This window comes from Rosa chinensis, chromosome 4 (assembly GCF_002994745.2).
Source record: "Rosa chinensis cultivar Old Blush chromosome 4, RchiOBHm-V2, whole genome shotgun sequence".
NCBI lineage: Eukaryota > Viridiplantae > Streptophyta > Magnoliopsida > Rosales > Rosaceae > Rosa > Rosa chinensis.
Window position 1 is genome coordinate 12,410,857 of NC_037091.1, and position 13,094 is coordinate 12,423,950.

The 13,094-nt window shown below is 37.4% G+C and overlaps 2 protein-coding genes across 2 annotated transcripts; both read right to left on the reverse strand.

Annotated features, from left to right (window-relative positions):
• Positions 1-2,608: 2,608 nt before the first annotated feature.
• On the reverse strand, positions 2,609-8,265 carry LOC112195755 (7-hydroxymethyl chlorophyll a reductase, chloroplastic). Its single transcript, XM_024335946.2, has 18 exons — positions 8,038-8,265; positions 7,865-7,949; positions 7,492-7,603; positions 6,840-6,924; positions 6,689-6,730; positions 6,486-6,564; positions 5,937-5,988; positions 5,779-5,841; positions 5,322-5,419; positions 4,781-4,816; positions 4,640-4,701; positions 4,359-4,386; positions 4,007-4,086; positions 3,765-3,834; positions 3,589-3,646; positions 3,303-3,364; positions 3,126-3,220; positions 2,609-3,047 (listed from the first exon to the last, which is right to left on the reverse strand). Exons 1-18 carry the CDS (start codon positions 8,223-8,225, stop codon positions 2,957-2,959), a joined length of 1,386 nt encoding a protein of 461 aa, XP_024191714.1. The 5' UTR covers positions 8,226-8,265; the 3' UTR covers positions 2,609-2,956.
• A 593-nt stretch (positions 8,266-8,858) lies between these two features.
• LOC112198817 (heat shock cognate 70 kDa protein) lies at positions 8,859-9,743 on the reverse strand (the record flags this gene model as incomplete). Its single annotated transcript, XM_024339922.1, has 1 exon — positions 8,859-9,743. A coding segment is annotated over one exon (885 nt), but the record flags the coding sequence as incomplete, so codon positions are not given.
• Positions 9,744-13,094: the final 3,351 nt, after the last annotated feature.

Sequence of the window (13,094 nt, forward strand, 5' to 3'; positions counted from 1 at the left end):
AAAAACTAAAAATAAAATTAAAAAAACAAAAAAATGAGTTAGCAATTAAAAAAACTAAACAAATATTTAAATAATTAATCATGAGATATGGAAAATAGAGAAAATAAAATAAACATTAAGAAAAACTTATTAATCTTAATTTTTTTTTTTTTTGCACAGTTAAAACAGAAGAAAAAAACCACAGAATAATTCATGTTATTTTTTTGTTGATTAGAAATTAATTTTTGAAACTCAATACCTTGTATTTAGGACTTTTTCTTATGCAAACAAGTCCAAATTTCTTCGAGTAACCTAGGTTTTGTGTTGCTGGCGGCGGTGAAGCTTCGCTCCCCAGACCAGGCATGGCTGCGGCGGGCTCTTGGGCTCTACAACGGTGTGGCGGCGGTGCAGAGATTGGTCTGGATTGTGTCTGGTTCGGCAGGGGCCGATTGGTTCCGGGTTTATTCCAATCGGGTTCTCTGGGTTCGTGTAGATCGGGATCTGAGCAATCGATTGTGGTGGTTTCCGATGTAGGGCTCTATGGTTTCTGGGCATAGCACAGTGGTGGTCCTGAGCGTGTGTTGCTTGGACTGGTCGGGTCCGGCAAGAACAGGGGGCGACGAGCAGTAGTCCTTCTTGCAAAGAAGAAAGGGAGCAGAGTCGATCTGCTTCCAGTGGGTCTGATTACCGGCTTGGAGCAGAGAGGCAGCGGACCCAAGACGGGGATGCAGTGTTGGAGAGGTTGGCCACCAGAAAACTTGACTATAGCAGTGACGGGGCAGAAGCAGAGACGAGCTACTGCTCACCTTACTCAGATTTGGGCTTGGGCCTTTGGGCCTGGGCTCAAATTTGAGTTGTTGGGCTCTATGTTTTGGGCCAGTAGGGAGGGTGCCTTGCCACCATCATTTGTCACTTAGTGATGAAGGTGGGCCTGGCCTGAGATGTGGATCTTTTTGGGCTTTCAGGTCGACGTATGGTCCAGGACAAATAGTTTCGGATCAAGACTACTACGGGAGTTGGTAATTATCTGAAATAAGATTGGTATTCATTTTCAAGCGCCTTATGGATAAGGAATTGCTCCTATTGTTTGCTAGGAAGTGGCTCTCTGTTGGTACAGTAATTGCGCGCCTGGCTAACGGGGATGCTAGTCAATGATGTTAACCTAGAAGACATGGAGTTGTTCTTTGTTTATGGGTTCGCTTACAAAGCGGGCTCAAAATTGACTTGTAATGAGTTTACATTGCTTAGATAGGAGCGTGGTTGTTATCCCACCATTTTTCTGTCTTTAAGTGTATGTTAGACTCTGGCTTTTTGGCTGGTCATCTAATAATATGAAACTTTGCTTCAAAAAACAAAAACTTGTATTTAATTTTTTTTTTTATTGAAAAAGAGATTTATGTTGTCAAATTAAGGAATGGATATGCATTTAAGATTTATAGAGTAACTAAATCATTGAAATTACTAAGTTTTTTATTTTAAAGATAATAGTTTGTTTGCAAATTATATGAGTGAGGTTTAGTGAATAAATTTAGTATTCAAAAATTTGATATGAGGTGTAAAATGCATAGGAGGTCAAGTGAGTATATTTGGAGGTCTCAATAGAAAAACTCATGCAATTAATGTGATTTCTTTATTTTTAACCGAAATTTCCACCGAAATCGAAACTTTCTCCGAAATTTCCTTAAATTTGAAGTAACGAAATCGAAACCGAAACCGAAATCGAAATTTAAAACCTTGATTTTAGGCTTAGGGAAAATTTTAACAACAGTCCCAGATAAGTGGCATACTCCAAAATTTTGTACATTTGCTTTTAAAAATTTCAAAATGGTACATGACGTTCTAAACTTGACGCACTTTAGCACATGGCGTCAATAACATCATTAACCTTATGCAATTATTCATTTTCAAAGAGTAATTTAGTTAGCAGCTTAACTATTTTAATCTCTTACTGATGGTATTTCTTTTTTGGACAATTACCGATGGGTTCCTTAACTTTAATCCTGGCCATCTAATCTGATCTTGTCTTCCGCTTGAGACGCTGATGTCATCCTTCTCTCCTCCCCTTCCTCTCCAACTTCTCCCAAACACCATTCCTTCCTCTTCCAGTCTCTTCATGCTCATAAACCAAGGCAATTCTTGAATCAGATTCGCTGGTAGAAGAGGGGTTTGGGGTATCAAGAACTTGGGTTGGTTGAATAGTTTTGATTTAGGTGGCTAGGGTAATCTCATGGAGAAGCCCTAATTCTCAAATTGATTAACTAAAAGCAAAAGGGAACAACTTGCAAAGCAACCAAGGGAGGAGAAGAGGAAATAGAGAGGGCTATTTGGAAAGAGAGAGAGAAGAAAAATAAAATAAAAAAGAGGGGTGAAAATCAAAATGATGGACAAGAATCCAAGATTGAAGCGCGAAACTCCTCATGCAGAGGCGAAACAGCACCGATCATTTTCATTGGTGCTGTTTCGCCTTTTCTTTTCTATTGGTAGGATCTTGAGCTGCCAATATAATGAAACCATTAATATTCCTCTAGTCAATTAATCTTAGACTAATAATGCTGATAAAATAAGATGACAGAGCTAATAGTCCCCAGCTCGAAGTAAGTATCAGTACCGCATTTCAATTGTCTTTGTAAAAAAAATGTAGTCTCAAACCGCAAACTGTGGCATTACAGAAACTGTACCTACAGATTACATATCTAATAGTTCCCAACTTGGAGCAGAAATGTGTGAAAACTAAAAAGTAAAAACAATGACTGGAGGTAAAGACTGGTTTGCATGATCAAATTGATCTCAACATTAGATTTCTTCACTGGGGAAATCAATGACCAAAATCCTATACAACAACCTTAGTGGAAAGAAAGAATTGTTCAAGCTAAAGCATATTATCATCACTACATGATTGTTATATACAAATATCAGATAAAATAAAAACTTTAATGTACACTGAAGTTCCCATTCTGCATTGCACCAGCAAATTCAATCACTTGGCGGAAAGCATCTTATCAATTTCACCATTCTTGTTGTAACTATCCACAATTTTCTTTGCATACGAAGGCATATGTCGATCAGCTCTGCATGTTTCATGTTTCAGATATAAAAAGAACCAACATAATAACTCTTACATGTAACAAAATAACTGAAAGTTGCACCTTTCTTTTCCCCATGTTCGGTTAATATGCAGATAGTTCCGGATGGTATGGTAATCAAGTGAATATCGAGCAAATTCCAGCCCCTTGGGACCAACCTGTGAAAAAAGACTAGTAAAACAAACAGTTTCCATGTTTTCTTATGATACCGATATGCATCATGTAGTCATTAGTCTTTACCAAGTTTAGGAAGAAAGCAATCAAATTGCCAATGAACTTTGGTGCAGGATCAGGACCCCTCCCTGCAAATAATAAGATTGTACAACTTTGTAAGAATCATACATTTCATGAGTTCTTGAGAATTTCAAATGGGCAACACAATTTGGACCAACCAAATGATTTTCAAGAAAAATGCAACATAATTTTTACAAAACATACAGTCCCTTGTAACCAATAATAATTTTTTTCATTCCCCAGCTGCGACACAAACCCATAAAAAGCATCATGGTGAAGGTGCAACACATACCCATCTTAGCAGTATCATCTGCCTTAACTGTCTCCAATACAAATGGTCGGCGATCACCCTGAAATTGGTTATTGCTTAAATTAATTCAAGCAAAGAATAAACCTGTGCTTTACCTACTAAATTTCAGTTTCTCAAAAGCAGAGAAAAAAAATGTAGGATAGGATCAAGGGTTTTACACTACTAGTCGTAGGAGTAATCTCCAAATGTTTTTCAACCAGACTGAGCATCTCTCTTCCACGTTCATTTCTAATCATTCAAAGGGTGACAAGAAAAAAGAAAAACGTGTGAGTTCTTTCCTCTACCACCAGAATGAAATTGCAATAGCATAAATGAATAATCAATAAGCATACGAGAAAAAAATCAAACTATTATAAACAGTTAAGAATCCACCCAACTCTCAGCAATGATATTATATTACCTTACCGTAACATACTGAGGATGTTGTGTCATGCTGATTCCAGAATATTTTGGCACACCCATGTATCCAACCACTAAATCCTGAAATAGGTGAGACATCTGAGGACCTCCGCATATATAAAGGTATAACTGTAGATAATATGCTTGTTTGAGAAGGTAATAAAAGCATTGTTGCAGTATATAGTAACATCACTAATATGTCAGAACCTAAATAAGCAACAGAGAAAATGCATGTAACCATGATTCATACTCTATACTTGAAACTTCAATATTCACAATTATAAAATTGAAACTATACCAACTCAAAAATCAGAAAAGTTGCATTTCTATTAAGTAAAGAGATTAAAACTCACCGCCAAAGCATTTGTGTAGTCAAAGCAGCTGTAATGCACCATAAAAATGGGACTGGTCAGGCTTAAAACTAAATGGAATGGCAAACAATACATAAAATAGAATAATAGTAGCAATTGACAACCTCTCTTTATTGATATCAGCAGTAGTCAAATGGCATATCCTATTATTTAACATTATCTTTCACTTCAACAAAGCAATCATAACTTCAATAGTTGATGAATCTAGTTACAAGAAATTTCACAAACTACCAGGTAGGGTTAAACAAGGGGCAAAAAGTTACCTATAACAAGAAGGAGCAATTACATCAACTAAGTCATTTGCCGGCAGAGAGAAATAAGGAACCTGCTTCATTAAAATTTAAAACTGGTGAATCAGCATAACCAAGGACCAAAGCGAATGTACAGAAATTTTAAAAATTTACCTCTTCAATATGACCATCCAAATGCTTCAAGTGAACCTACCAAGAGTACAGAAAAAAAAAATTAAGGAAATAATAAGCTAAAAGTAGCAGCCTGTTATGAAATGCTCAAACTAGAAAACATTAGCAGATAAGAAATGCTAGAAAATCAGATTACAGTTGATTACGTATATACATATTCACAGGATGTATGAGCCGTGTTACAAATAATCCTAATAGGAAACAAACATTAATTGAAATCTTTCAGAAAATTGTTGAAAAATCAGTCACGTCCCTGGTGGATCCCCCATCTTAAAACAAGATTGCTAATATTTTTGAAGAAAGAGTTTGCAATGGCACAAGTGACTGAAGTTCACACCTTTGAATTACAATCCTCAGACCTTACTGAAAGTGAAATGCGCTTTTTTATGACAGTTCATTTGAATTATTAATATTCATCATATAGCACGCAAAACACTCAACAACCACTAAAAGAACATCTTAATACAAGCCTTATCATTTAGGATTATAAAGCACGTAAAAAAAATAATATCTTAACACAAACCTTGTAATCTTGCATAAACTCATAATGAAGAACCGTCTCTGGTTCACTACTAGCAGCCTTTAGAAACTTATCAAGCCCTTCACGAGTCCCATTATCCACTGTCAAATCATAGCAAATGAAAGCATTAGTAGTGATACTAACTATCTACCTCATTATTTAAGTCGCCTGCACAAAAACTCAGGCATCACATATATGTTGACTACAAATTTCACTATTACAAATGATGGTGCGGTAGTCAATGATAAGATGATAATGATTTCAGAAGTATTAAGATAGAATTTATGACAGTATTGGATTGAATATCAAAGTAGCTCTCCAGTGTTTAACATAATATAATGGCCATAATATTATTTATTTATTTTTTGTGGGGCTAGAGTAATAGACACGAGTAAACTTGAGGGCTAGACAACTCAAAAACTTGAGAAAAAATTAAAATGAATATAAGGCTTTAACTTACCGCAATTTGTGCCCAACACATACAGCTTCTCCAAATTCAGATGGTGCTCCACAGACCTTAATGCTGCAGTTTAAGAAATTACTCTGCATTACAATAGTGCAAGTCACAACAGAGAACAACTGAAAGTATAAATTGCAAGATTATATCATAATTGATACCTTGCACCTGGCAACCGACACCACAGAATAGAAGTTTCCTTACACCTGCAGCCTGATTTATGGGGAGAAAGAAACATTTGTCTTATTAAAATTTACTAAACATTCTGATAATAAAGGTGTAGCATTAACTAGCAAATGTGTGACTGCACATATTTTCACAGAAAAAAAATTGAACATAACTGAAATATTTTATGAGTTGAAATTTATAGTTAAAAAATATCATTCGGTTTTATGTACAGTCCAAAGTCTATAGCAAGAACAGGTGTATATCAGGAGTCATGTGAATAAAATCCAACAAACTCTAAACGATAAAGGATAAACAACACTGATGCAAAAGATGGGCCACCCTATTTGTTTACAATACCCCTTATCCACCCATGCCATTTCAAGCTTAACTGGTTCATATTTTAGATTATTTTTTACACAATGGATAATTTGCAGTGTACTCTTAGCAAAGTTGCATTAACAGAGAGTCCGTAAAGCATGTTGGTTCAATGGCACATAGGAATGGTAAGCTTTGTATCGGTAATGAAAGAGAATGTCAGCCACCTCAACTAGGGCAAGGGTATTAAGATTAGGTGATAATGTCGGCTTGACACCTTTAGCAGCTAGAACTTCTTCCGGTGTCCTATTGAGAAGAGGGAAAAATGAACAACAAATTACAGATGGCATGACAATAACCAAAATAAAATTTTATTGAGAAATAAACAATAAAAGAATTTCGTATCCAAGCAAATGAAGTATATATGAACCTTGCTAGTACAGGCCTTGGAGAAAATCTGTCCTCTGGGTCACTGAAAATTGAAATAACATTATGATTAACATTCTAAAAGGAAAAGAATATAGAATTGAATGGGATAGATAGGTTATGTGTTATCTACTCCAATAAATTCAAGCCACAACCTCTGTACACAAATGACAGCTTCCACCATGCCTGATTTTAGCATTTCTATTGCAATAGTTGTTACTATCCCTGTCCACTGAGCACCTGCCATCAAAGAAGTTTTCATTTACAGTGACAAGCAAAATCAAATCACCTACAAAAGATGTACAAAAGAGCATTTGACCCAAGCTTTTAAAACGAGATAGGTAAGAAATTATTTACATAAAAATGTACTTTTTTATATCAATCGAAAAAGGTTGACATTTAAATAATAGATGAGAAATACTGAAGCTCATTTTGAAGTCATCCCCTAGTAATGATATATGGGATGACTTCCATTTCCAAAAATATGAGTCTCTAGAAACTAACACTTTTAATGTTCCATGACATAGACATTGTTCAAGGACTTGTCCAGTTCGACACACCTCACCAATTTTTCAAGCCATAGAAGCATATTGCCAGCTTTATTAATTCATAATAATTAATATTACTTTCAATATTAAAAACAAAAACATAGAAAAATAAATTGTGTCATTCCAGGATCATAAGAAGAATAAAAGTACAGGTATATCACAACGATCCCTATGTTTTGGAACAAAGCAATGTTATTATTGTCATCATAGTGTCTGAGAAAACCACCAAAAACGAAATTTTAGTTTCGAAAAATCGTACCTTCAACAGGCTTGACCTTACGGGCATACAACAACTCCTCATAGACACCCAAGTGCATTTCATCTAAAGAATCTGGCTTTCTCCCTCTACCATGAACTACAGGTTCCAAACCCTGAATGCGAAAACAGACGAATCTATAAGTACCCAAAAAAAAAAAAAAAAGGACAGAATATGATACATTAGTCTGAGATAAAATTCTGGAATACCAAAGAAACAACTTGAATCATTCTACATCAAAACACGACCTGATTATACTTGTAAAACTAGCACCCAAGTATTTCCACAAGTCGACATAATACCTCAAAATAACAGCAACTTTCATAAACTAGTTCAAGCAAGTAAGAAACAGAGAGAGAGGAACAAGAGCTCTCACTTCAATCTTGGACATCCCGTCTCCCAAAAAAGCACAGGCTTCCTTGACATGGGCAATGTAATAGGTGTCACACAACCCGCAACGACTGCCCAAACACAACAACAACAACAAAAAGGTTCAAACTTGAAGTGAAGTTTGACAAAAATAGAGAGAGACCCTTTTTGGAAACAGACCTGCAATGGTCTTTAGCTGGGTAAGTGCCACCAGGGGGAATGGGTTTGGAGCGTTGTCTCCAGTCCTCTCTAAGCTTCAGTGACTTTGAGTTGGGTTTACCTTGTGTTCCTTTAGATGAAGATGAAGATGAAGATGAAGATGAGGAAACGATGGAGAGTGGGAGAGGAATTGAAGAAAGAGAATACATTGTGAGAGTGAATAACGACTCTCTGAATTATGCTCAGCCTCTCTATGCACCACATGTTACTTCTTCTGTTTTCTTGTTCCTCTATTCGTACAAAACGAGTTGATCCATTTGAGGTCCGGCCCAACTTTGCGGTCCGGCCCGTTTGTATTTTATTCTTTTTATGATATGCTTTTCCTGCAGAAGGTTTTCGTCGGTAAGGCCTCAGTTGCTCTTTTTACTAGGCTTCACTATTGGTGAATTGAGGAGGAATTTGGAAGTTCCATATCAACCACTTTTTCAATTTTTTCATAGTTTTGTTTTTTAACCATACTAACTATTTTCGATGGTTTTATTATGATTTTGTATGTCTTAATTTTAATGGTGTTGTAGGTACTTCATATTTTAGTGATGTCTTTGACAAAAATTTTGGACTTCTGTTTATATATAGGCTAGCCTTTGACCCGTGTTTTTACCCAGAAAAATAAAAAGTTATTTTGTTTGGATATTCTACTCTCACCCTCATAAACAGGGAAGGCAACTGATTTTTGGTTGTCATAAATAGTTTCTAAGATCTTTTTCTTCTGGATGGGAATGCGAGAGTTTCTTGGAATCACCACATTCATGTAATCCTTGAAGTTGTGAGGGTCAGTAGTATCAGTACAGTCCACTCCAAGTGAGAGAGGGGTGACATCCAAGAGAGTGAAGTCTTGTAGTTTCCCATGCAAGTTCCCACCTGTCAAGACTGCAGCTTGAACAGCTTGCCTCATCAGGATTTATGCTCTTGCACAGCTCCTTCCCCTTGAACACATTCTGTAGCAGTTGTTGCACCTTGGGAATTCTAGAAGAGCCACCAGCAAGAACGACATCATGGACACTACCAACGTCCATTTTGGCATCCTCCAAACACTTCTCCACAGGCTCCATACACTTATTAAAGAAATCAAGGTTGAGCTGTTCAAATTTGGCACGAGTAAAAGTCACACAGAAATCAATACCTTGATGCAAACATTCAATTTCGATGTCAGTTGTAGTTGTAAATGAAAGTCTCCTCTTTGCCTTTTCACATGCATTTCTTAACCTCCTAAGAGTTCTGCTGTTTCCACTGACATCAAAATTGTGCTTCCTCTTAAATTCCACAACACAGTAATTCACCATTTTGGTATCGAAGTCCTCACCTCCAAGATGAGTATCTCCAGCAGTGGCTTTCACTTCAAAGACACCATCACCTATTGTAAGTAGTGACACATCTAAAGTACCCCCACCCAAATCAAATATGAGTACATTTCTCTTGCTATACCAACCAGCCTTCTTGTCCAGGCCATAAGCAATGGCTGCTGCAGTTGGTTCATTGATGATACGCATCACATTTAGACCTGCAGTAATACCAGCTTTTTTTGTTGCCTCACGCTGTGAATTATTGAAGTAAGCAGGGACCGTGATCACTGCATTCTTCACAGTTGATCCAAGATAGGCTTCAGCAATCTCCCGCATTTTTGCAAGAACCATACTTGATATCTCTTCAGCAGAGAGTGAAGCTTTCTTATTTTGGACTTCTGTTTATATATAGGCTAGCCTTTGACCCGTGGTGTCAGAATTTCATCCCCACCAACATTCTGGAACCAAAATCACAAAACCCCCTACAGAAAATCCAAAATTCCCAACAATCACAGGCCAAAGATTCAATCTTTCTGACAAAAACAGAATGAAAAACATAGAGAGAAAAAAAATGTCAGAGAAAGAGACAAGTTACATGGTGTTGTTCATGGAAAGCAAGAGCTTTTGCAAAGACTCCATCTGCTTGAGCAGCACGGCCTCTTGAATGTGGGCAACTCCATTCAAGCCACCACCGTAGTTGGTTGAATCTTGAAGCACCTGATCAAACCCCAACAATAAACTCCCAAATTTAAGAGATTAAAAAACAAAAAGAAGAGAAGAGAGTTGGGGTTGTTATAGGAGACCTGCAACCTGAGGATGATGGAGGAGGCGATTCTGAACTGGGAAATCAAGAGAGATTGAAGGCAGGTCTCCATCTCGTCCCAAGGCTTTTTTTCTTATTCATATTTGCTGTCGGTTTGACAGCCATTGGATTGAGGTGGGCTGACGTGGCGGGCTCACATAATTATCCAAGCAGATCCTAGCAATCCTCTTTCTAGCAGAGAAGCCGGATCCAATTTGCACACCCACTTTTACAATCTGCACTCCCTGGGTATTGATTTTACAAAACTGCCCTTATATTTTACCACTCTCTTTCACGCCCAAAACTCCTTTGATCTTTTGATTCTTCTCTGTCTTCCTCCTCCTCTCTCTCTCTCTCTCATCTTCCTATCAATTGAATTTTTGCTTCTTCCTTATCTCATCTAAATCGATATGCCCAATCATATTTGGGGCTTATTATGCAATTATCAATACTTCCATCTTCTTTCCCGGAAAAACCTTCCGGCAGGCACTTCACACCCGGTGGAATGTTCACCACCACCCAATTGGTCCACGGCACAACCGGGTCTTTCGGATCTGGTGCATCTATGTCCTGCACCACAAGGGCCAGGCTCTTGGTCCCTGGGGGTAAGTTGTACCATTCTACTAGTGGAGAGATGTTCTTCTTGGCTCCTTGGCCTTCTGTGGTGTACTTTCTGGGTAGTTTTCCTTCGTGGTCTATTCCTGGTAAGACCAGTCTGAACTCGTCTGAAAATACAAGGACAGAATATGATTTTCTGGAAAACGGGGATTGCAGTGCACTGATCAATCCTTACTGGGCAGATATCAGAAATAACGAACCAAACACCAGATTTTGGTTACGCAGTGAAAACCTCAAGTATGAGATTAAAAACACTGCGGGGCTCTTACTCTTGAGAACCCAAAATAAAGATCATCATATTGAAAAGGATATGTTCTTTTACAAACTTTGAATAGCACTAGCTCGGCTATAAGATTCACACAAAATCTAATACAAAGTTTGTCTTCCTTCTAGAACTCCTTCACTTGAACGATCTTCAAATCTTGTTCTTCTTTCTTCACAGTCTCCCTACTGATCTCGAGAGAGTATTATGCATATGAAACTATGATCACAAACACTTATACATGGACCAAGTGTTTTGACTCTTTGTGAAGACACAAACTCAAACAAACATGCAAGACTCTATCAAAATTCTTGCCTCTATCGATGTGTCTATAGACCGTGTATATTTTTCTGCTCATATAATAGACCTGCGGCAACTACTCAAAGATGATGCAAAGATTCTATCCTAATTCCCAATTAATTTGGAAAGAAACTTCCCATATATGAACTCCAACAAATCTTAAGGGAAATCAATTAGGAAGACAAGTCCTAAAAACCCTAGGGCATCAATACCACGATTTTAATACTCAGAAAAATCTTTTATAGACATAAATACATAAAACCTAAAACCTACTTTCCAAAATCGGACTCCACATAAAACTGACAGCTGACTCGGGGATTGCAACACACGTTGCAATCCCATGCATATGCAGATGCAATTACATGTGGCTCTCCGAGATCAGTAAAGGGCTTTGTCATAGTTTTGTATGGGAATGCCAATACGATATGTACAAGAATTGTACCTACAATCTCCCCCTTTGGCATTCCTATACAAAACACATTTAATCCATGCAAACTCCCCCTCAACAAGTACAGGAGAGACATCACAATTCATCATATTTTCCTGAAACACTTATCACACAATTGGTAGAATTCACAAGATAGAATAATGATACCACTGATTAAACATAGCATGTAAATCCAACAGATCACACAACACATTTAACATCATATATTTCTCCCCCTTTTTGAATAGGAATGACAAAGGCAACGTACGTAGCGGAAGCGATAGACACTAGCCCAAGGCGAATCAATCAGAGGAAGATAGTTCAAGTATTAATACTCCCCCTAAATGTGATCATGTTATGAAAGATGCAATAATGAAATGCAAACACACAATGAGTGGGTTGTATCCAAATGCTAAGAATAGATTTAATTCGCATAGCTTTTCCAACAAGAGCAATACCACTTAACCATAAACAAGAGTGCAACAAAACAAGTTCACACGAGTGAATGGATTCCGACAATCACAAGGTAAGATAGAGAGTGATCGAGTATTCTATACCTCTTGTTGTGAATAGTAAACATATCTCAAGATGGGGTGTGTAATATTTGTGGAAACCTGAAAAGCAAGGCTCACAGACGAAACACATTTAAGCACATAAACTTTATTCCCCCCTTATAACACCGTGTGGGCATGATTTTGAATTTTTCTTTTGGCCTTTCACACAAAGTAACATTTTTGCTCAAGAAGACTACGACCCATGTAACAAGTATTATGCTAGCAACTCCCAAGTCAGATGACTTTAGGGTACTAGATGTAACAAGGACATCCCAAAGAGCACATCTACTTGAGTCAATAGTTTCACAATCCACCGGGGTGACCAAACCATTCCCATTTCTTCCCAATCCTCATATCGTTCGTCACGACCGAAGCCTGTTTACTTTGGGAATAGCCTGGCCATGCTCCATTAACCAACTACATTTTTTTTTAAATTTTTTTTTTTTTTTTTTGTTATATAACAAGGAGCAATCAACAAGAGTAATTTCGTACATGAGCAATGAGAACAAGCCAACCATCAATTAAGACTTACCACCACTTAGAGTATGTGTGCATGTGAGGATTCAAGGTGTAGAGAATATGTTGTTCAAGCTCACAATTACAAAGTGACGTAAGTACAAGTTCAAAACGTGCTAGGCACCTTATTGCACACACATTTAAGGAAAAGAGTATGGCCCTTGTCAATCTAAGTTCAAAATAATCTGTCAGACACTCGGGAATACAACCCACTATTTTTCAATCCTACATTTCCAGAAACTGAACCTAACAATGC

Excerpts from the sequence above, each read along its gene's own strand:
- LOC112195755 (XM_024335946.2), bottom strand. The coding sequence starts at position 8,225 with ATGTATTCTCTTTCTTCAATTCCTCTCCCACTCTCCATCGTTTCCTCA. Across the intron at positions 5,842-5,936 it reads TGTCGGTTGCCAGGTGCAAG|CATTAAGGTCTGTGGAGCAC; the intron begins GTATCAATTATG and ends CTTAAACTGCAG. Across the intron at positions 4,087-4,358 it reads ACTACACAAATGCTTTGGCG|GATTTAGTGGTTGGATACAT; the intron begins GTGAGTTTTAAT and ends CACCTATTTCAG.